The sequence below is a fragment of the Protopterus annectens genome, chromosome 4.part1 (assembly GCF_019279795.1).
Source record: "Protopterus annectens isolate FY-2018-M chromosome 4.part1, PAN1.0, whole genome shotgun sequence".
NCBI lineage: Eukaryota > Metazoa > Chordata > Ceratodontiformes > Protopteridae > Protopterus > Protopterus annectens.
Genome location: NC_056734.1, coordinates 467,584,576 through 467,610,494, shown reverse-complemented (window position 1 = coordinate 467,610,494; position 25,919 = coordinate 467,584,576). Strand labels below are relative to the sequence as shown.

Here is a 25,919-nt window from a genome sequence, read left to right as displayed (position 1 = left end):
GGGTGGCAGGCTAATGCGACTTAGGCTAGGGTAGTTCCCAGGGTCCGTTGTGGCTCCCCCTTTGTGGAGTGGGATAACTGTTCTGGTGCGCCATTCAGTGGGCACAAAGCCTGAGGTGAGGCTATGATTGAACATGCTACTTAGGTAGGGTGCCAGTTCATTCTGTAGTTCATGTAGAATGCAGCCTGTGATATTGTCAGGTCCCATGGATACTGTGCTCTTGGCTTTGGAGAGTGTGTTTTTTACCTGTGCAGCTATGATTACAGGAACTTTGCATTCTTCTGGTATAGAGATGGGCCCTCTAGGGGGTGAGAGGGGAGTAAAGTTAGCACTGAACCTATCTGCCAGGATGTTGGCAATATCAGTTGGTTCTGTATATTTAGTGCCATTGTGCTGTAACTCAGAGCAGATCTGAGTGTTGCCATTGAGATTCTCGACATAGCTATAGAACGCTTTGTGGTTGTCTTTAGAGTCAGTGGCAATTTTGTTTTAGTAACTAGCTTTGGTGGATGTTATTAGGGATCTCAGCTTCTTACTGAGGTTGACCAGAGAGTTCCTCCAGTCATGGGATTGTACTTTTTTTTGCAACAGTTTCTTTCTTCTGTTGTAGAGTTTGTTTATGGCAGAGGACCACCAGATTGGCTTCCTTTTTTGGGAGGATAGCATCTTGGTTCTATTAGGGATAGCATGATCCATGCACTCGTGTAAGTGCTTATAAAGTGCATTTGTGTAGGATTCAGCAGTCGTACCTCTATTGTCCGTCTGCATGGGTGTCATGAAGTTTGCCACTTCTGTCTTAAGAAGTGTGAAGTTGGCTTTGGAGAAGTTTTTTATGGTGGTTTCCCTAATTGGGGGTGGGGGCGGGATGTGGATGTCTAGGGTGATTAGCTTGTGGTTGGTTCTGACCAAAGAGGAATTGACCTCTGGTGTGGAACACTGGTTGTCCATGTTGGTAATGACCAGGTCTAGGATATTGCTGCCCCTGGTGGGGGTGTGAATAAGTTGATCCAAGGTGCTGGAATTTATGAATTCCAGAAATTTTTTTTTCAGTATGTGCTTCATGGCAGCTTAATATGTTGATGAGAAGAAGTGGACTTTTTTTTACTGAATAATGTATATATTACCACCCTGTTTGAGAACATTCATTGTACAATAGGTTATCAGTGTGCATTTCCCTCATTATTTAACTCTGATAAGACACTTTTCTCAGTCCAGTATTTATTTGTAGTTTCCTATTCTTGTACCATTTCAAATGCTTTTTCATTCAACAACATTCGCTTGAGTTTTGTAACGTATGCTATAGAACAGCGTAAGTTTCTGTGACTACAAATTTCTTACAAATTCCATCCTGTCCTGTTTGTTAGATCAGATTTACTTATATATGTGTTATTTTTATTTATTTATTTGCTGTTTTACTACTATCAGACTTGCTTTTAAAAACTGCATGCCTTATTTTGTACACACCTATACTCTTCCACATTTTTTCATCTAATGCTCATATTACAGAGCTTTATTAATAAGTTGAATATTAAACAGAGAAAGCTTACCAGTAAATCCTGGATTACATATGCAGCTAAAACTTCCTATGGAATTCATGCAGGTAGCATTGCCATCACATGGGTTTGCCGAGTTGCATTCATTCACATCTGTAGTAAACAAATATATATTATTGACTATATACTACTGAATGCATGAACAGAAATCCAGAAAAACACAAATAGTTGAATTATAAACCTTAGAAACTTTAATGCAGTTTAAATGAAGCAAAATCCATGAACTGTAAATATTCAAATGTTGTACAAGATGTAAGAAGGAAGTATGAAGAAATCAAGCTTATTATATATTATACAGAACAAGAAATTAAATGGTGTGCATCTGCTGACTAAAAAGCTCTCTTCATCACTCTGCTCCATTCCTGTGTAAGTTGCAAGCATCCCAACTAAAGAAAATTGAAAAATATTATAACAATGTAGTAGCATTTGTTGCAAATCTCCCCCACACAGCCCCCCCCCATTGTACTGCCCCCATAGAATATCACTGGTTAGAATTACCCCACCACCTGATTTACTCCCAGCTTCCCTTCATATACAGTCTCATTTATAATCTAAACATCTGCCTTCTCTTAATCCTACAACTGTAACACCCCATCAAGGCCACTCTACTCCACTGACAAACTCCTTTTAAGTGTGTCCAAATCTAACAATATTGCTGGGAACTCCCTGTACTCCCATCTTGTATTTAAAATTTGGAACTCAATATTCTTAGAAATTTAACAAGAACACATCCTAATAGCATTTGAGAAACAAGTAAAATCTCACCTACGCACCTCATGGCTCTGTATACACTGCATAAACTGGGGCTACCACTTCTACCTCACAAACTCTCTCCTATTATTCCTCTGTTACATCAGCCCAGACACTTTATAACCACAACTGCCAATGTGACTCCCACCTCCTCTTATCTATTAAGCCTCCCTAACTCTACGTGAATCTCCTTGTATTCTGCACAACCCCTCCCCTCCTCCTATGACTGTTTTGGTTTTTGCAAATGATGTTTACTCACTTCCTCTTAGTATTAAGCTAATATATCTGCTATTGTAACAAAATGCAACCATGTCATTATATATTAATATGTTTGTATTTTCTTGTATTCATAGCATATGGAGCCTTTCTCTCCAGGAGAGAGAGAGACTGAAAATGGGTGGTGTGCCCAATCAGACATTCACAGTAAACAAAAGCACTAAATAAATAAATAACTAAGAGAAACATAACATAAAAATGAACATACCACTATTCAAATCAGTACGGTCATTTCAAAGACAAAAAAGGAAAAAAAAACATAAAAAGTGGATAAAAGAAAATGAAGTATAAAAAAAGATGATTCTAAAAAGTGTACATACTGGACAATCCAATCAAATACCCATTGTATATCCAGTATACAACAATAAAAATGGTTTCGGCCGCTAAAGTATGGTTAACTGGCAAGACTCTCTTTGGGAATATGCTGCTTATCAACATCCTACCATATTTTAGAGGGACAGGACAAAATATGTGAAAAATCAGTTACATCCCACCAAACTCCACACAGCTGAGAGGTATGGCTATTGGCAGTATGTTAATTATACCTGTCAACTGTCCAGAAATTTGCAGAGCATCACTCATTTTCCTTTTATTTCTGCCCTGTCTCTTGTACAATTTTTAAATCAGTCATGATTTCCATCACTCTAATGCTAGACATTAAAATTTCTTTCTTACACTTAAAAAAAAAAGACAGCAGAACAAAGTGCTTAAGAAATACCCTCTTCTGTTTCCAATACGTTTGCACTGTACAGGTGTACAGATGTACATGTCATAAGCGTTTGCAGTATATCAGTTTTCTACATGGAAGGCAGAAGAAAGAGCACTACAGTCCTGTTAAATAAACACATTATGCAAGAAAGTCAAGCAATTTATTTCTTAAATAATATGATTAAATAATAATCCACTCCTGGGTATGAATATCACAGGATATATGTATGGTTGGCTTTGTTTGATCTTCCAGGCTTCATCCTTGTGATCAAATCACACCAACCGTGGGCATACTCATACCCAGGAGTGGATTATTTCTTAAGTGCTTTATGCAGCATTAATATTTTTACAACAGTAGGATGAGAACAAATATTTTCCAATACATTTATGAATATGGTGCACTGGTTTATTGCTTAAGCACCCTTCTTAGCATATGTTTATGCCTTCCAAGAACGTATTTTTTTTTTGATCCCATGATTCTTCTCTTGATTAACTTTGCTTGTAAACCTTTCTTTTTATATTCATTCAAGGGTGTAAGCTCTGAGTTTCTGAAAGTATCGGTTGCCATTGTATCATGGGAGTGCTACATATTGCAGTTTTAAAACACACAGCTTCAGCACAACAGGGAAAATGTTGGAAAACATGATGTAGATGGACTGTACAGTGAAGGTGATAAAAGGACATTGAACTCATTGCTGCATCTTGATCTGCAGGAAGAAATATTAACCATGAAGACTTTTGGAGCTGAAGAATCAGAATGCAGTACAGTAAATATCTTCTATAAAGCAGGCAAAGCAAAGTGTTTTGCAAAGAGAAAAAATATGCATGCCGAATATTCAAGCCAATAGCCACTTTACTTAAAATATGAACCTGTTCTTCAGCTTGATACAAGTAGCAGCAAGTACTTTTAAGACTAAGATTTGAAAAACACAAATAACTGCAACTGGATTATATTTGATAGCTGTCCTAAAATATTAATCGTTGGTTTTTGGAAATGAGGAAAACTGTTTAAAAATACATCAGTGACAAATTTTTCAAATATTTTATTTAACTAGGCCACTTTAAAAATACCAAAGAGATATTTGTGCAAAGGTGAGCAAGACAAATCATGTCTTTTCCCATGACATTTGATTAAAAAGAAGGATCCCACATTATTGAATGAGCACATTTATTACTATTACTTTATGTGCTCTCAGTTGTGGGAATTAGTGTAATGCAATTACTTCTGCATGTGTTTGGTATGCAGATAATAAAATGTCTAATGCTTGATCTATAGCTTTATTATTCAAAGTATAAACTAAGAACACAGAAGACTTCCCAATATTTTAAATAGCAATATTTTCCTATTTCAGTTGTGAACACCATTTGATAACAATACATTTTAGCAAGCATTAATCTGTGACTCAAATGGATTTTAAATGGTACAAGAGCTGAAATCCTTAAATTTGGTAGACAACAAGATAGCATGGCCATTTTTTAAGTTAAGTCAGCATGCTCAGTGGTTATTTAATGCGGAATACATGGCAAGAGAAAAGTACAAGGCTAGAGACATAATTTTGGTGCAAGATACTATTGCAGCTTAAGAGACGTATTAAGCAGTACAATATTTCAGCATTTTGAAAGAATTTTATTGGCAGCAGCAATATAAATAAAGAGAGGGAGGGATTTTTATACCTTCCACTATAACATTTTAAAGGATATTATGCTTTGAGTGGACTCCCTAACAATATTTGTTGATATGACATACAGGAAATACATGTGAAACACCAAAACACATATCATGACTCACAGCCTCTTAAAGTCTTTCAGCTTTTCCTGGTTAGGGGTCACCACAGAGGATCACCGGTCTACTTTTTATGACTGGCAGTGGATTTTTATTGTGTTGAGTTGCCAGCCCGGTGCCCAACCTTCAGAGAAGGAACTCACACACCTACCTGCATGTTTTTTTTAAAGTTTAGTCGATCACAGGGAGGACATGCAGACAACACACAGAAGGCATGCCAGCTGAGAATCGAACCGGAAAGCCTCTTGCTGTGAGGTGACAATGCTAACTGCTGCATCACCATGGCCAACTCACAGCACTTTAAAAAAAAAAAAAAAGTAAATGAAGATAATGCCAACGGCATATATCAGTGATGGAGAAAACATTGAAAGGACAATATGCCACTGTACCAGTGATAAGAAACACCTAGTAATAATGTATCATACATCCCGCAAAGTAAATAGAAATGAGAACACATCCCATCTACATGGAATACTGCTGGTGTAACATCAATCCCACATACTATAGTGTACATTCACCTTCAAAAGGAACATCAAATATACTTAAAAAATAAAAAAAAAAACACACAAGAGGTATAATGACACCACAATGGTTCACTAGCTCCCTAGCACTAAACGCACGAAAACAAAGGCTCAGTAATGAAATGCATATGCCAAATAAACTCGTAGACATGAACAGATACTAAAATAAAATTGTGCATTTGGAGGCCACAGCCCTGTCAGGGCGGCTACAATTTTAATAGTAGTGCTATTGCTTTCACAAAGTTGGAGGTGGAGTATGCATCCCTATTGGCAGCACCTTAGCAAACGGCTTGTGTCTACACCATAACTAAGACCTGCAAGGTTTAAAGGGTGCTCTCACACTCAATCTAATCTGCATCTCATCAGCTTGATTTTGTTCCTGATCAGCAACAGTTATGACAGCCCTCAAATTAGAACCCTCCTACCTAGAAGACAGCAAATTCTGATGCTATGCCTTCATGCAATTTTTGTGTTCATGGAAGGCATTCAGTGATTGACATTCCAAAAAGCCACAAGGAATAGAGGAGGAAAAGCACAGTTATGGCTGACCTCATGGAAAACCTCCTGGGCTTACCAAGCAAAGGAATAGTCTATAAAGTACTATAACAGCTTTTCTTCTTCAGGTGGATACAACAAACACAGTTCTTGAAATGTTGACATCACACATTCTTTTAGGCAAAATAGCTAGAGCTAACAGTTTCTTAACAGTCACCTGAAAGCAGATGTTCTGACCATAAATAGTGGTTTTCTACCTTCCACTATATTTTTTTATTTACATTTGTTAACTGGGTAGTGTCCGACTGGGTCAGAAACCCATTTTCAGCGGAGACCCAGGGAGAAAAGCTCCAGAACAGTACAAATTAGTTAAAGCTAAAGTACAAGTAGTAAAACAAAATAAAAAAAAGTATGTTAAAAAAAATATGTTACAAGAATACAAAAGAATTCCAAGGAACAGCAAACTTTACAAAGCAAGTAAAAATAAGTTTGGTACAAAATTTAAATATAGTAAGGTGTACAATATCCAAAATAGTAAATATGCAAGTAATGCACAAAAAAAAAAAAAAAAAAAGCAGAAAAGGGTATCTCATGCACGAGAAGAGTAATAAAAGAAAGAAGAAAAAGTAGCCAGGAGCAATACAGGGGCAAAGCCAGTTAACATTTAGATAATCTTTCAGGGTAGTTTTAAATGTGGACAGGTTTAGAATATGTAAGATGTGCTGAAGAAGATTGTTCCAGTCCTTGGCAATTTTATAGGAGTAGAGGGAGTTGCCATGATAGTTGTGAGACAGGGATACATTTAGCATTATTTTATTGGATGACCTTAGGAGCCTGCAGTTAGTGTTAGGCTGTAACAGGTTTGAAAGAGCTGGACAGTCTTCAGGGTTGTAAATGATTTTATGGGAAATAGAAAGTTGCTTTAGCACTAACAGGTTGGGAAGTTCCAGCCAGTTGAGTTGTTGGAGAACTGAGCAATAGTACGTTTTATGCAGTTGATTGGCGGCAAACTTAGCAATTTTGTTATAGCAGGATTTTAGTTTATTTAGGTCAGCTTTGGATAGATTTGTAAAGATCTGAGAGTAGTAGAGGAGTGTGGATAGCAAGTGAGATCTAGCTGTGGCAAGTCCAGCTAGTTGTGTAAGGTAAGGCGTAATGCTGTAGAAAGCATCAAGTTTGGAGTGAACGTTTTTGATTGAAAGGCATATGTGTTTATCATATTTTAGAATATCATCTATTGCAACTCCAAGCAGCTCAGTCTGATTGGTGGGTTTGATTATTGTCCCATTGGAGGAGTGTATGAAGAGGGGTGTTGTGCTGAGTATGGATGATTTGTTAGAGAAGAATATAAGCTTCATCTTATTTGGGTTCAGAATGAGTTGATGATTGGTGAGGTCATTTTCAATATCCCAGAAATATTTTTGCATTTTATTTTGTAGTTCTTGAAGGGAGTGGACTGAGCAGATAAGAGAGGATTCATAGGCATACTGAATGATGGTAGCATGTTGTGTGGCAGTATTGAGGTTATTGGTAAATATGACAAAGAGGAGGGGCCCAAGTATGGAGCCTTGGGGTACCTCTGTGGTAACTGGTAATAGAGTAGAAAGGGTGTTTGCCTATTTAGTAGCCTGTTGATGGGTTAGATAGATAACTATGGAACCATGTTAGGGTTGAGGTAGGAAGATTATAAGTGGCAAGTTTGTTGAGTAGAGGCTAGTGGGATTCAGTGTCAAACGTTTTTGACATGTCTAAGAAAATAGCTGAGACTAGCTGCTTTTCATTTTTGAGGTGGTGAATGGTATATGTAAAGATGATGAGGGCTGTGTTTGTACTGTGTTTAGGTCTAAAACCATGCTGAGAGCTGGGCAGTAGGTTGTTATTAGTGAGGTGATACATAAGTTGCTGGTGAATACATTTCTCTAGGATTTTGGCAATGAGAGAGAGGATGGCAATGGGTCAGATGTTTCTAATATCTCTAGATGGGCTACGTTTATGATATGATATGAGACATTTTCCATAGGCTGGGTACATACAGTTCAAATAGTGAGCTATTTATTGCTATGGATATGGGGTAGGCAGTGGATGGAACAGCAAGTTTACTCGTTTGGAAGCTTGGCATCAGTCAGATAGCAGGGTTTTAGTTTACATAGTGTTTTTTTTTTTACGTTGGAAGTTTGAATGGGTTTAAAGGAGAAGGAGTTAGTGTCATTAGATGTTGCGGAGAGGGCAATGAGTGGTAGGATTAGTTTGTTGTTTAAGAGAGCAGTGATAGAGTAGATGAAATGAGAGTTTAAATGTAAGGCTAAGGGCTCAGTGGTATTACTAATGAGGATAGCAGGGGTGGAGGTTTTACCAGGGATAAGGGGGTGGTTGATGTTATGCCAGAACTTTTGTGGGTTGTGCTGGCATTTTTGTTGGCAGGTAAGAAAGTAGTTTTTTTTATAACTGATGAATCTTTTCTTAGTTTGATTTCTAAGATGCTGATAAAGGGTGAGATCACTTGTGTTTTTGATTGTATGGTATAGTGACCAGGCTCTATCTCTTTGCTTCATTAGTTGTTTAGTTTCATTAGATAGCCAAGGGACCTGTTTGGATTTTTGGTAAATTTTCCTGAAGGGGGGAAGGTTATTCAATATTCCAAGGAATTTGTTGTCGAAGTATTCTACAGCAAGGTCTAGTTAAAGGCTTTTAATGGGGTCCAATCACAGTGTTGTAGTAGTATATAGAAAGTGTTAGGGGAGAAGTTCTTTTTGCTATGGGTGTATTTGAAACGAATACAGGTTTGGATATGTATTCTACTCCTGATTACAAATTTAGGGGCATGATCAATTAGTGTGACTGGTAGACAGCCTGCCTGGTACCCTAGATTAGGCTTGTTGATTAATATCGAGTCCAGTAATGATTTTTTATTTGAGAATTTATCGGTGTGGGTGGGATAGTTAATAGTTTGGGTGAAGCTGTATAGGTTTATGAAGATGGTAGGAGAGTTGGAGGAGCAGGATAAGCAGTCAAGGTTGAAATCACCTAGGATGAAGGTTTCTTGACTTGAGAGAAAAAGATGACCAGGACAGGAGGGATTCAATGTTATACAGGTTGTTACCTGGCAGCAGGAAGATGGCAATGATATTAATGGCTTTGTGAGAATTAACATGTAGGTAAGTGATTAGAATTTCTGCAGTAGGGATGTCTGGAGGAGTACAATTTAGTTTATCAAGATTAAGAGAATCTTTAAACATAATTGCTACACCTCCACCCTGTTTATGTAGTGTACCCTGTTTTATAATATTGTAGTCATTTGTTGTTATTTCAGAATCCCTGATGTGGGGCTTTAACAAGGTTTCAGTAATGACTGCAATGTCTGGAGAGCAGGTGACCAAGGTAGCATGGAATTCCGGGATTTTGTTAACAAAGCTTCTGAGACTGAAATTTGTTATAAGAAGATCAGAGTTACAAGTAGTAGATCGTGAGGTGTACGAATTAGTGTTAGTGGGGTTATGGATTGATGTAGAAAAACAGGAGACAGAAGGCAATTGATAGTTGAATGGGGAATGCAATTGAGGCCTGGGTTGGGATGGATATCTGACGGAAGTTTTATCTGTGTCAAAGAGTACAATATTGTGTTTTTTACTTTGGTTATTAGTTGGTTGTACCTGTAGTAGAACAATCGAGGGTTGGTGTGATGTAGATGTCTAAAAGGGAAGAAAACAGTATTGTATCTAAGGATGTAATTGTTGATGATATATTGATCAGGTATGCATGGAGAATGAGGACAGGTGCAAATGAGTATTGCAGAGGGATAGTGTTTGATTTTATAGTCATGTAGGTCAGTGGAATAGTGAAGTAGGAGGGGGAGTAGTATAGCAGAGTGTAGTAGTGCAAGCAGTGACAGAATTTCATTGTGAGATAAGACTGTATGTAACAGAGAAAGAGAACTGAGGGGTCATAGAGTAGGAGTAGTAGTAGCGGGAGGAGGTTGAGGCTAGGAGTTACTACAAGGGAATGGGACTATATGAGTATAGCAGAAGGAGGAGGTTTGGAAGAGAAAGGTGGAATTGATTGAAGAGTACTTCAGGGGTGTTGTTTGCTTAGGTATAAAGAAATGAAAGTGGGGTGGGTGGGAATGGGGGTAAGAGAAGTGAGCCCGAGCATAGACCAATGTGAAAGAAACAGCCTTTGTTCTTTGCAGGTGATACATTGCACTGAATACTTTTAAAAGACACTGTCTCAAAATCACACATCACAAAACTTACCCTAGTGGGCAAGTGAGAGTGAGATAACAAATCATATATTTCCTGCTACATCATGTTCTATGCTCATAAGTATTTACATCTCAAACAATACATTAAGGGAAGATATTTAACTGTAGTCACCATATTACCTGATACATTCCACTGAATAGTTTTAAAAGACACTGCCTCAAAATAACACATCGCCAAACTTACCATTGTGAGCAAGTGAGAGTGAGATAATAAAGCATATATTGCCTGCTACATCATACTGTATGCTCATAAGTATTTACATGTCATCAAACAATACATTAAGGGAAGACACTTAACTATAATCACCATATTTAAAGAAGGGATGAAAGGCATACAGTTGTCAACTATTATGTTCCTTGGTAAGAAAATACTATCCATTAACCATACAGTAGCACAACTGAGATCAAACACATTTTTAGCTGTAACACTGCCTCTTCTGAGCCAGAACTGCAGTGTATTAGTGCCTTCTGTAAGAAGGTGTCTATTCTCAAAGGATAATCCTCTGCCTGTACTTCACAGATGTTCTCTGCATCACCATGCATGCCTAGCATAGCATTATTTCTAACCTTATTCACAGTCTTAATCATAACTCTGTGAGATGACATGTGTACTTCAACTTTATGGGATGTACCAGCCTGATCACTGGCCAGTAAGCAGGGTGCATCTCCAGAGATAGCTGCATGCTGTCTCACTGGAGCTCTGATGCATCAGGCAAGTGGCCATGAGGTTTACTCTTTAACAGCCTCTCACCATCTACTCCTGGTTTACTGACTGCCTTGCCTTTATATTTGTCAGCCAATTTTTTATTACCCAGTACCTCAGATCCTTTGCTGTTGTCTCGCAAAGGTACATTTATCCACCCAAAACCAACATGAGCATCACTTTTGCGACAAGATCTTTGGTACTTTTCACCAACAGGACTGGGACAGTGTTCTCTTTCACTGTGCACCACCATTACTTCCAGTGTGTCCTGGTCTGCAACATTATGAAGACACCAGTCAGTTTAAATGTGGATTTGATGTTGTCATATTTCACAAAATCAACATTCTATGATTTTGATGTTACAATACCATCTTCAAAATGATTCGGTGCTGTGATATTTCACTGTTATGAATGTATTCTGACAAACAGTGCTGCCAAACTGTTTGCACAGACTACATAATATAATGCCAGAGCAGTAGTTTGTACCATTTCCATAATTATGCATAAATTAATTGTTTATACAGCCATATGCAATTACTAGGCATATGGTTTATATATGGTTTAGGAGACCATTAATGAGCCTAGTCCAAATTTCCAAATATCTAAAAGCATTGCATAGTAAAGTGACTTGCTGCAGGTCATAAAGAAGGCAAATGATGTGTGAGGAAATTAAACCTGTGCCACAGAAAGTAACTCAACAATAGCTTAATCTACTGTGCCAACTGTCAGATTAAAATACTACTCACCACCCACAATGAGCACCTGAATTTGAACTGGAAACCTCTTGATCTGCAGTCAAATGATCTACCAAAGTATCTTTGTCAGTATGTTTTAAAACAATACACCTGCATGAAAGGAATGGAGTTATCACTGCCCTAACACAATCTTATTTTTTGCAACATGCCACCCCATATGATTATGTTGAATATAATTGGCTGCAAGATGCAAAGCACTGTAGTTGATTGGTGAATGTGGCTGTTTCAAATAAATGTACACCAGAGCAGAAAAGGAAGAACCACAAGACAGGGACGCCATCATAACATGGAAGACAATAACTTCTGCTATACAGGATATGAATAAGGTCAAGTTTGCTTAAAAAAATCAAAAAACTATAGTTATACACATGGCAAGGTGTGTTCTCACTTTGTAATTACATTTGTGTAATCAGTTTTTTCCATAATTTGTACTTCAGGAGGTCTAGGTTTAAAGGCCTAATTGTGACACAAATGCACAAAATTGGATGATAAAGAAAAGGAGAATGTGGAAACTAAAATGAGGAGTTATATGTAAGGAAGAAGGTTTAGTAGCCAATATAAATTAATGCATTTTGTGTACCAAGAAAGAACACATAGGGCTGTCATTATACTGATAAGCTTCAATAGAAAAAAAACATTGGAGTAGCAAGTCTATGAACAAGATGTGACCCAGAGTTATAATAAATTTGTTAAAAGTGCTTCTAGAAAAAAGCATAAAAGGAGAGCTATACTCCAAAGAAATGGAAGTGGTTTTGTCCTGTGTATGCCAGTGATTGGGTTTGGGTTGTAGATTAGATGTGACTGAAACCAGGGGAGATGCAAGATGATTTATCTGTCCAGACGTCTACTGTGACCAACAGGTCTCAGTAGGTACACAAAACGAGAGCTCGGGCACTGATTTATGATATGCATTTACATGGTTTCAATAGGGTCATAAGGTAAGCAATGAGACATTATTTTCAGAAGCAAACATGTCCGAAGACAAACAAAAATATAGCTCAGAGTTTTGCCAAGGAGATGCATAAAAAAGTCATAGGAAGAAATACATTTATGGAAGTGAACTCTGCAGAGATTATGATTTTCCATGATGGTGTAGTTATAAAGTAATCCAGATCATATGAATGAAGTCACATTAGGAAGGGTGGAGTACAATATATTTAAATGTAAAAAGCAGTGTGAGATACACTTTATTAGTCTTACTAACAGCTATTAACAAGTTTGATTTAAAAATAAATGCAGCATGTATGACTAAGAATGGGCAATTAGATTTATTAAAAGAAATGCAATATGATAGCATCAAAAAGTGTACAGATTTTGGTAAATGAAAATAGCTTAAAATCATATACCTGAACAGTGAATGCCATCCCCAGTTAGGCCAGTAGGACATGGTCCGCAACCTGTACCAGTACTACAGCTGACATTAGCATAGCAAGAGGTACTTGAACAAGGATCAGGTTGTGACTGACAATTGCTTCCCACATATCCATTTATACACTGGCAGGTAGCTTGCTGTAAAGTTAAAAGAAAAATACATTAAAAATTCCTTCATCATTTAAAAAAAATGTATGTGTGTGTGTGTGTGTGTGTGTGTGTGTGTGTGTGTGTGTGTGTGTGTGTGTGTGTGTGTGTATGTGTACATATATCAACTCTGAGATTGCACAGCTCTGGAAAAAGGGCAAACTCTCACCCTCCACTGTACTGCAACCACTCACAAAATAATTCTGGCAGTCTGTGTTGACAGATGTTCAAAATAGTACAGGTTCAAGCAAAGATATTTATATATATATATATATATATATATATTTTTTTTTTTTTTTTTTTTTAACCAGTCTAAATATCCCTGTGATCAGTAACTACAAGTTGTACAAATCCCACAGTATTAGCTCTCTGATATCATTATAATGGCAAGTATCCATCACATGCTTAACACTTGGAAGGTTGAGTCGAGCTGCGTAAACCCCACATTCTGATGTTCAAAATGTTAAATACCAACATTGCTGACTATCTGAACTTGCCCCCCTTTCAGATCCATGTTACCACTTGATGCTGGGTCTGGAGCAGTACAGAGGTTTGGCATTCAAAATAGTTTTTGGGCTTGCAGGTATTCAGCATGCCGAGTTTTGAAGAAAGGTTCTGGGGAATCATGGACTCAACCTTGCAAGTGTCAAGCATTCAATAGTAAACCATCCAGTCTATTTCCCTGCTTGAAATTTAGAAAGACTGACTGGATCCCACAGTTCCTGAAAATATGAAGAGAACAGGAAGTCCTCTGTCCAGGACCAGAAGAAAAAAATGCTTCTTCTGAAGAAGAAAATGAAAACAAATCTCCCTAACTGTAGATTATGAACAGACCTATAGCCAGTAATAAATATATATATATATATATATATATATATATATATATATATATATATATATATATATATATATATATAGTTTCAAGTCATAATCTTGAATTACTGAAATCCTGAATTTCAATAACTGGAGACCATGAAGCCGAAAACCAGAATGCCGAAAGTGTATAACTTGAGCAGTAATCCAGGCCATCTTTTTTGGAGATGGCTCCCCTGCACTCTAGTGGCAGGAGAACTTGTCTGATTGAAGACTGCTGGAACAGGTCTCTGTTCTGAGTTTTTTTACTGGTTAATTGGGTAAATAGTTTAAATCAGTTTGCTCGTTTTCTATTGTTATTTTAAAAAAAAATTGCACTTTATTCATCTGCTTTTACTGTAATTGTGTTCTTCCCACTTTTTTTACCTTATTTTGCTTGTTGTTGTTTGTCTTTTCGGCTTTTCCCGGTTAGTGGTCGCCACAGCGGAACTCTAGTCCGCTAATGATTGGCAGTCGATTTTTATGGTGGTGAGTTGCCAGCCCGACGCCCAACCTTCAGCGAAGGCACGCCCATTTACGCATATCTTTCAGAGGCCACTCGACCGCAGGGAGGACATGCAGACTCCACACAGAAGGCACTCCAGCCAAGAATCGAACAGGAGAACCTCTTGCTGTGAGGTAACAATGCTACCGCTGTACCACCATGGATTCAATTGTATTATTCTGCTGCAGTTATTACTGCTTGGTAGTAGCCTGATTAAATTGTAACTGTTATTCTAAGCCTTTTGGTTTAAGCACTTGGGCTTCAGACCAGTTGTTTTACATTAAGAAGGTTTGTGGACTACATTGTTGTGGCAGGACAGGTAGCTTACATCTGTCTAAGTTGGGAATTGCTGATTGAAGGCTCAGTGTCTGTTATTCTAAAAGTGCATTAGTTCTGGTTTAAGCACTTAGGCTTCAGGCCAGTTATTTTACATTAAGAAGGTTTGTGGTCTGCACTCTTGAAGGAGGAAGGCTAGATCCTGCCCTTCTGAGCTGGGAATTTCTGGTTAAAGGCTTATTGTGTCTGCTTATTTGAACTGTTTCTTTCTGAAATTTGTGCTCCTTGTTTGCTCTAGCCCTTAGTAGTTTATTGGCCATTTTGGGCTAATTTTTATCTCTTTCATTTCCCTGCTATAAAAAATGCATTTGCACAGTTCTTTGCACTTGTATTCAGCTCACCAAGTGCCTGCCAGGTGTCCTGCAGAGTTCTACAGCAGCAGAGACACAAAAGAGAGAATTTGGAGTGATTAAGTATAATTTTTCTGCATTTTCTTGCTGTCTTTAACTAATTCCGCCTAAAACACAAATTTCTGTGATTTAAAAAGCTTGTTTCTGCTACATATTGCATTTATTTGCTGCATGCACCTGAACTAAGTTATTTTTGTGTTTAACTAATCTGTTTAACTGTTGTAGGCTACACACTAAAGTGTGATAGCCATTTCTGTGCATTTAAAGTGTTTTTTTTTTATTGTATCTGCTTTATTTTCTGAAAAAAACAAAAAAACCCCACAAAAAATATACTTATTTCCTGCCATTCTGAACTAGTATAGTCTATTTTTCAGGTTATTGCTGAATTCAGGGCTGTGTTACAAGTTCCTGTGTTGCCCATTCTTTTCTTGGATAGAAGGAAGTTTCTCTGTTCACCTGTGAGAGAGGGGAGCTTTGAGCAGCCTATCTGTCCCTGGAGGAGTGGTTTCAGCCCAGACATTAGTAATTTATTGGCCATTTTGGGCTCATTTCTATGTCTTCCATTTCCCTGCTATAAAAACCACATTTGCTCGCCGAGCAGTGCCAGCTAGGGTTATACTATTCCCGGCTCCACAAAGTCTGCTCTTCAATTTTTCCCTTGGAACTAGACAAACTTTCAACTTAAGCACTCAAACCATTCATTTCACAGCCCAGCTCTTGCTCAAAACTCATAGCAAGCACTAATTAACTGTAGCACTAGACCCCCCTATACTGGCCAGAAGGACAAGGCTCTCTATTTGTCCATACCAGCCATCCAGTAAAACAGCTCACTTTATCCATTCAGGCATGTCCAAAGGGCAGTTTCAGGTGTACTCTCCAGTCCAACTGGTGAATCTGGCCATTTTAAGGCAATGTTACAACTGCCTTATGTACACAGATAACCATCTCCTCCTACCACCAAACACTAATATATGCGAGAGATGCAATTATACAGCCAAACTGGAGGCAAAGCTCTCTCAACCCAAGACTGGAACTGACAGTCAAGAGGAAAAGGAAAATACTTGCAAGACACCACCAGTCTCACACAGACCTATTAAACCAACACAGGCAAATAACACACATAAATACTCAAAAACATAATCGGAGCTCTAAATAAAAATCTGCATAAGCAACAGAGACCTCCAAAGCAGACACCCAAGCAACCTCCACACCCCATGACAAACCATGAAACACATACTTCACATAATTAGTGTGCCACGCAATCACAACCCTTAAGGCAAAATAACATACCCAACATACTAGTAATAGGTGACTCTATAGTCAGGCACACTGATGTCCCACTAACTAGGGTAGACAAGGAGAAGGTTACAGTTAGCTGCCTGTTGGGCGCTAGGATCCGCCACATAACACAAGCACTCAGGTCACTCCAGAACAAGTACAAATATGACTCTGTCATTGTCCATGTTGGTGTGAGTAACCTCAGATGTACCTCCCTGGACTACATGAAAGGAGACATGGAAGAGCTTTCTGATCACATAGCCCAAGCCAGTATGACCCTGACCCTGAGTAGCATCCTGCCCACACCAAAAATTATGCCACAGTATAAAGAAAAAAATATCAATTTCAACAATTGGCTAAGTTTTTGGTGTCATTCAAAGGGGATCCAGTATCTGTCCGCCTGGGATGGCATGCTCGACAAGCCATGTTGCTTCGCAAGAGATAGCTTGCACCTGTTACCCTTAGGCTTTCGAATACTGGCCAAGGCTTTTGCCACCCCCATAGTGCCTTTTTTAGGCAAGGCTCAGAAGACAAACCCACCACCATAAATAGAATAAGTAACCAAAAACTAAGGGTAATGCTACTCAACGCCAGAAGTCTAAACCACAAAATGCATGCACTCGAGGCACTCCTCAGTATGGAGAACATTGATGTCTGTGCAGTAACAGAAACCTGGTTTAAGGCTCCAGAGATCACCCCAGCACTACCTTGCTATAACTCATACCATACTTTTCGGCCACAGAACCTGGACTGAAACACAAAAGGCGGAGGTGTATCCATATACATCAAGGATACCCACACCTCCAGGTTAGTGGTGCAGCACAATGCCTCAGAGATCATCCATGTGCAACTAACAATGGGCAAAACTGCAATTCAAATTGTAGCTTGCTACAGATCACCCACCATGACCCTGGACCCCCATTCTGTGTTTCTGGAGACATTGGAAAATATGAAGGTCCTACCAAACGCCCTAATATTGGGTGATTTCAATTACCCATATATTAACTGGGACAACTACTCAAGTACTAACTCCCTTGCCCAATGCTTCCTAGAATTTATAAACTCGAATGCCCTGGATCAACTGGTCAAAACCCTCACCAGAGGTGACAACATATTGAACCTGGTCATCACCAAAATGTGCAACCAGTGTTCTACACCGAAGGTCAACCCCTCGCTGGTTAGATCAGACCATAGACTAATCACTCTGGATATCCACATTCCGCCCCACCACCAATCAAGGAAACCACAGTGAAAAACTTTTCAAAAGCAAACTTCACGTTACTTAAGACTGAGGTGTAAAGGTTCACAGCCCCCATGCTAAAAGACAATGCTGTCCAAGCTGCTGAATCCATAACAAAGGCACTCTATGAGCACCTGCAAGAATGCATGGATCATGCTATCCCAAGCAAAACCAAGACTCACTCTTCTAAGAAAAAGAAACCTGTCTGGTGGACCACTGCCATAAAAAAGCTATACAATGGAAGGAGGAAATTAGTACAGAAAAGAGTAAAATCCCAAGAAGGAAAGACATCCCTGATCAGTATCAGCAAGAAACCATGATCCCTCATAAAATCATCCAAGGCTAGCTTCAAAAGAAAAATTGCCAAGGACTCCAAAGATAACCACAAAGCGTTCTTTAGCTATGTCAAGAACCTAAGTGGAAACTCTCAGATCTGCTCTGAGTTAGTGCAGAATGGCACAAAATACACTGAACCGACTGATATTGCCAACATTCTGGCAGACAGGTTTAGTGCAAACTTCACCCCCTCTCACCCCCTAAAGGGCCCATAACCATACCAGAAGAATGTAGAGCCCCAGCAATCACTGACACACAGGTTAAAGCAGCCCTATCCAAAGCCAAAAACACAGCTTCAATGGGACAGGACAGTGTCCCAGGCTATGTCTTACACGAACTCTAAAATTAACTAACCCCTCACCTAAACACACTGCTCAAACTCAGCCTCTCTACAGGCTACATACCCATAGAGTGGCACACAGCAACAGTAATCCTGCTCCACAAAGGTGGAGCCGCAATGGACCACAAGAACTATTGCCCTATAAGCATGACTCGCCTGGTCTGCAAGGCTATGGAGCACATTATCATGGAACTCGTTAACAGAGACATTGGAAACCTCCAGACATTGGACCCTACCCAGTTTGGCTTTGTTAAGGGCAGATCATGCCTCCTAAACCTGGTGGACTTCTTTGAGATAGTTACCAAGGCTTTAGACGAGGGAAAGGAGGTATACATAGCCTACCTAGTCCTTGCAAAGGCTTTCAACACCATTCCCCATTCTGGTATTATAGACAAGCTTACCAACCTGAACATAAACCCCAATGTCACAAGATGGGTTGCCAATTGGCTCATGGATAGAACCCACACGGTGAGTGTTGCAGGCTCTAGGTCCGACTCTAAACCGGTTACAAGTGGCGTCCTCCAGGGCTCAGTCCTGGGACCCCTCCTGGTCAGTATATACTTCTCAGAGATACAGGCAAGCACAGGATGACTGTGGCTGACAAAGTTCGCAGATGACTGCAAACTGGGGGCCATAATTTACTCTCCGGCTGATGCAGACATCTTCCAGAAGGGTCTCACTGAGACGGATACCTGGTGTCAAAATCATGGCCTCAAGCTAAATGACAAAAAGTGCATAGTCATCCCCTTTGGAAAAAAACAAGGTACCCGTGAGCTACCACATACGTGGTAGTCCCCTAAATACAGAAAATGTAATAAGGGATCTAGGTACCCAAGTAGATAGTAATCTCTCCTTTGATAATCATATTGCTAAGGTGTTTAGAAAATCCTTCTATGTGGCCCACCTAATCACAAAAGGGTTTGCATCTAGAACAACAGAGGTTACTGTGCCCCTCTACTCATCACTCATCAGACCCATCATAGAGTACAATGCCCCATTTGGGATGTACCTTACAAGAAACCTGCAACAGCTGGAAAGACCAGAGAAGTACCTCACCAAGAGGCTTACTGGCCTCAAACAGATGCCCTATGCAGCCCGACTGAATAAACTCCAGTTATACTCGGTTGCATACTGCTTACTCAGAGGTGATCTCTGCCTGACATACAAGGCCATGTCCAACCCAGAATTGATGGACATGCTCCACCTAAAAAAAACAAATCCCTGAGAGCCACACGCTCTAGGGATCTAAACCTCACCACAATGATAAATAGGACTTGCTGGAGGGATAGATTCTTGTCCCAGACACTCCCCATGCTTTGGAACAGGATTCCAATCTACATTAGGCAGAGCCCCTCACTAACACTCTTCAAGAGAAACCTTGACGAGTGGATGGGAAACAGAAAATTTACCCCGGGAATGACTGCAGTGGCTCTGCTGGACAGAGGCAAAGGGAACTAATGGCTCTGCTGGACAGAGGCACAGGGAACTAATCTAAGGGGGTGGTGAAAGCCAACAAATTCTGGCTAGGCTTACAGATGCCCTCAGGCAGATAGCCTAGTACTTACCTATGAACCTATAAGAGCGAATTTGAATTTCTCAAATCCATGCTTATGCATTTCCGGTATGTTGTGTGTAGTGTTATGGTGCCTGAAATTGCAGGTCAGTGAGTGTTTGTGTGTTTTTGTACGTTGTATGTGTGGGTAAGGGTAGGGAGATGTAAGTGTGAGTGTTGGATTTGTTGGTGTTTGTGTATGTGTGATGTGTATTGGTGTGCGAGTGAGTGGAGGATGCCGTTTTTTTTTTTTTTATGTTATGTGCAATGTTTGAGTCGGTATATATAAGTAGGGTAGGTGTGGGGGTGCAGGAGGGTTTGCCCCCCTGCTTATATGTAGTGTAGGGTTGTGTGGTTTGTGTGCTGTGGGTGGAATGCTGTGTGTGTTATGTGGTGTATGGGGTATGTATGTTCGTGACTGTGTGACTCGTGATTGTGGGTTTTGGTATTGTGAATGGTTCGACTTTATAGTCTCGGGTTACTGAAATTTGAGATTTCAGTAATTTGAGATTATGAAATGAAACTATATATATATATATATATATATATATATATATATATATATATATATATATATATATATATATATATATATATATATGCACATATACATACATATATTTTATATATATATATATATATATATATATATATATATATATATATATATATATACATATATACATATATATATATATATATATATATATATATATATATATATATATATATATATATATATATATATATATATATATATATATATATATATATATATATATATATATATATATATATATATATATATATAGAGAGAGAGAGAGACATCATCATCTTTTGGCTGTTCCCGTTAGGGGTTGCCACTGCAGATCACCTGTTTCCATTTCTTCCTATCCTCTGCATCTTGCTCTGTCACACCAACCATCTGTATGTCCTCTCTCACCACATGCATAAACCTTATCTTAGGCCTTCCTCTTTTCGTGTTACCTGGTAGCTTCATCCTTAGCATCTTTTTCCCAATATACTCAGCATCCCTACTCAGCACATGTCCAAACCAATGTAATCTTGCCTCTCTGGCTTTGTCTCCAAACCTTCCAACCTGGGCTGATCCTCTAATATACTTATTCCTAATCCTGTCCATCGTCGTCACACCCAGTGCAAATCTTAAGATCTTTAACTCTGCCACATCCAACTCAAACTCCTGCTTTTTTGTCAATGCCACTGTCTCCAACCCATATAACATAGCTGGTCTCACTACCCTCTTGTAGACCTTCCCTTTCACTCTTACAGGTACTCGTCTGTCACAAATCACTCCTGACACTCTTCTCCACCCACTCCATCATGCCTGTACTCTCTTCTTCACATCTCTTCCACACTCACCATTACTCTGAACTACTGATCCCAAGTATTTAAACTCATCCACCTTCGCCACCTCTACTCCTTGCATCCTCACCATTCTTCTATCCTCCCTCTCATTCACACACATATATTGTCTTAGTCCTGCTGACCTTCATTCCTCTTCTCTCTAGAGCATACCTCCATCTCTCCAGGGTCTCCTCCACCTGTTCCCTACTCTCACTACAGATCACAATGTCATCTGCAAACATCATAGTCCATTGGGACTCCTGTCTGATCTTGTCTGTCAACCTGTCCATCACCATTGCAAATAAGAAAGGGCTCAGAGCTGATCCTTGATGTAACCCCACCTCCACCTTAAACACATCCATCACTCCCACTGCAGACCTCACTCCCACTGCAGACCTCACCGCTGTCACACTACCCTCGTACATATCCTGTACCACTCTTACATACTTCTCTAACACTCCTGACTTCCTCATACAATACCACAACTCCTCTCTAAGCACCCTGTCATATGCTTTTTCTAAGTCTACAAAAACACAATGCAACTCCTCCTGACATTCTCTGTACTTCTCCATCAACACTCTCAGAGCAAACATCGCATCTGTAGTGCTCTTTCCTGGCATGAAACCATACTGCTGTTCACTAATCATCACGTCCCTTCATAACCTAGCTTCCACTACTCTTTCCCATAACTTCATGCTGTGACTGATCAATTTAATTCCTCTGCAGTTACTACAGCTCTGCACATCACCCTTATTCTTAAAAATCAGTACCAAAACACTTTTTCTCCATTCCTCAGGCATCCTCTCACTTTCTAAGATTTCATTAAACAATCTGGTTAAAAACTCCACTGCCATGTCACCTAAACACATCCATGCTTCCACAGGTATGTCATCTGGGCCAACAGCCTTTCCATTCTTCATTCTCTTCATAGTTATCCTTATATATTATATATATATATATATATATATATATATATATATATATATATATATATATATATATATTGACATGCACACACATACATAAAATATATATGGGTAGTGTCTGAAGAGTTGCAGTTCTCCAGTCTATCATACATTGTAGAATAGATAGTGTGATAAGCCAAGAGGTCGGGTATCTGAGGAAATTTATTTTAGCTATTATATTTATGTTGTCACTGAAAGGCTAAAATTAGAATCAAAGCTAGTTAGGTGTATTTAGTCTGTAGCTGAAAGGGTGAAACTGATATCTAGCTAGCTGGGTGTGATTGAGTCTCACACACTGTAAAGGCAGGATATGATGAAAGTGGGATGAGGGTTTGCTGAATGTAGGAGACTAAAAAGATATTTTCACTGAAAAATAGCTTCTGTTTGTGTCGTTTCCTTGTTGTCTGCAAAATTAAAAACAATGAATATTGCTGATGGACTAGCAACTGTTGGATATATGTCTCAGAAGACATTTATTCCCATTTAATTTCAATGTTTTAAGTTTTACACTGGAAGAAACCTCTAGCTGATGGAAGCCTAACTTGTTATAATAATACTGGCTGACGTACATGTATATTTCTTTTCAGTCCAGCAGGACCCACTGTTGAAGCATTTTTAACACAAGCAGCTTTACAGATACATGTTTAATGAAAACATCTGTACAAATCAGTGTGATAATCAAATGGCATAAAATTATTTACAAAACTCCAGCTCTCCCTGGCACATATATCATGGAAATAACTCATTCTTACTTTTGTTTGGACATTTTTGTGTTCAGTAAAAGGTTTCTGTACTTGGAGAAGAATGCTGATGTTTTATTAACAGATAAACTCAAAGTTGTTACAGTACCCAGAGATTTCTAACAAAAACTGCCAATAATCTGTTAACAACAAAATGTATTATATCCAAAGGTTGCAGCTGAACTTAAAACAATGTTTAGATTTATAATCACATCTTTATGTAAGTTACGACTATTGTAGAAATAAGGACAAATATTAACCGATATACCCTGGCCTCAATATTCCATAATGCTCATGTGAAATGCTCATAAAGATGTACTCATCTGAGTATAATAAAGTGCACACCTGCTACTCTACTGATTATGGGTATAACCAGACAAGACGATGTAAGCAATGGTGCCCAAATTACTTGAGAGGAAACAGAATTTTATCCATCTCAGGGACTCCCAGTTATTATACCTCCAGACACACAAATAAAATAGAAAAGGTAAGAGTAAGTCAGTAACGGACTTGTCTCTACTATCACGTGCATGTTTAATTACATATTTAAGGTATTTACCAGAGGAAATAATGAACTGTTGGAAACTCCTGGTGTTCTAGCTGGTGTGATTCTCAAACAATCTGGAAATATATTGCTGATTGATAAGTATATTTTTTGGCATTTTAACCTTTCAGAGTTCTGCATTGCCTTAATTTTGCCTAACTGAATTGTTTGCCTGACTGAATTATTTTATATATTTTCTGGCATTGTTTTATTTTTCTCATCTGTCCAGAAACTGCTTACCCCCTATTTCTGAGGTGGAGTTTATAAAACTGGTCTAACAGCGATTGCTTCAAGGCTTGCTGATTTAAAAAATAGTTTCTGTTTGTAAATTCTTGCATACACTGCTGGAAACTCCTGGTGTTCTGTCTGGTGTGATTCTGCAACAATCTGGAACTATATTGCTGATTGATAAGTATATTACTTGGCATTTTAACCTTTCAGAGTTCTGCATTGCCTTAATTTTGCCTGACTGAATTATTTTATATATTTTCTGGCATTGTATTATGTTTCTCATCTATTCTGAAACTGTTGTTCCCCCTCCCTCCCACCCTATTCTTGTAGAGTTGTTACCCTCCCACCCTATTCTTGTAGAGTTGTTATAGTTAATGGCTTTGCAGTTACCCACCCCTACTATAAATTTGATCTGGGACACCTCTCCCAGTCTGGTGTTCACTCTACTTAATACAGAGAGAACATTTGAGAAGGCCAACCCACTTAGGTTCTTAACCTCTGCTCCTCCTTCTTCCTTCCTTGCACTTTACAAAAAAACGCACTTTATTTTGCTTTTGCCTCTTCTTAAAAGTACTCAATTGTATTTATTCTGCTGGATTTATTACTGCTTGGTAGTAGCCTGATTAAATTGTAACTGTTATTCTAAGCCTTTTGGTTTAAGTACTTTTGTTTCAGACCAGTTGTTTTACATTAAGAAGGTTTGTGGTCTGCAATGTTGTGGCAGGACAGGTAGCTTACATCCTTCTAAGTTGGGAGTTGCTGATTGAAGGCTTAGTGTCTGTTATTCTACGAGTGTATTAGCTCTGGTTTAAGCACTTGGGCTTCAGGCCAGTTATTTTACATTAAGATGGTGTGGTCTGCACTCTTGTGGGAGGAGAGGGTAGATTCTGCCCTTCTGAGCTGGGAGTTTCTGGTAAAAAGGTTATTGTGCCTGCTTATTTGAATTGTTTCTTTCTGAAATTGGTACGCCTGGCTTGCTGAATCTAGCTTTGTTTGTATAACTTGAGCACTAATCCAGACCATCTTTTTTGGAAAAGGTTCCCCTGCACCCTAGTGGCAGGAGTGTGTAGTTAGAACTTGTCTGATCGAAGATTGCTAGAATGGGGCTCAGTTTTTCGCTTTTTATTGGTTAATTTGTTTAAATCAGTTTGCTCATTTGCTACTGTTATATTAGAAAAAAAAATACACTTTATGCATCGCTGCTTAGCTAGAGATAAACTATTCCTGGCGCCATAAAGTCTGCTCTTCAAATTTTCCCTTAGAACTAGCCAGTTTTTTTTTTTAGTTTTAGCACTCAAATCTGTGTCTTTGAGCTCAGCACTTGTTCAGAACTCGTAAGCACTAAATAAGCTACAAATTACTACAGCACTCAACTTTCCTCATTTGTCTAGGGGAAAACAGTTTTTAGTACTTAATAAATAAGCACCTATCAAGGCATGTCTAAGGGTCAGCTCCTGGTGTTTTCTCCTGTCTACCTGATGAATCTGGGTATCTTGGGGCAATGCAGCAATTGCCTCATGTACACAGACAACCCTCTCCTCCTACCACCCAACACTACAACCTGTGAGAGATGCACTTATATAGCCAAACTGGAAGCAAAGCTCTCTTCACCCAAGACTGGACTAGACAGTCAAGAGGAGAAGGTAAACACTTGCACCACACCACAATCATCACATAGTCCCTCAAAACCTACACCACCAAAACACACACGTAGCAACACAAAACACACACTTACATTCGTGGAGTCTCTCAATAAATGTCTGCTCAAGCAACAGAGACCTTCAAAGCAGAAACGCATGCAACCTCCACCCCCAATGCAACCCAAATGACACATAGGCCACAAACTCAGTGTGCCACTCAACCACAGCCCATAAGGCATAACAACGTACCCAACACACTAGTCATAGGTGACTCTATAGTCAGGCTCACTGATGTTAAACTCACCAGGCTAAACAAGGAGAAAGT

At 38.9% G+C, this 25,919-nt stretch overlaps 1 protein-coding gene across 1 annotated transcript in view; it reads right to left on the bottom strand.

The window, feature by feature from the left end:
* Positions 1-1,500: 1,500 nt before the first annotated feature.
* The window catches only part of LOC122801229 (mucin-4-like), a 279,676-nt gene continuing 255,257 nt past the window's right edge, over positions 1,501-25,919 (bottom strand). Inside the window, exons 22-23 of the mRNA XM_044070782.1 lie at positions 13,149-13,311; positions 1,501-1,646 (exon numbers count right to left, since the gene is read on the bottom strand). Coding sequence (XP_043926717.1) covers positions 1,501-1,646; positions 13,149-13,311 — 309 coding nt within the window. The remainder of the gene's footprint in view (positions 1,647-13,148; positions 13,312-25,919) is intronic.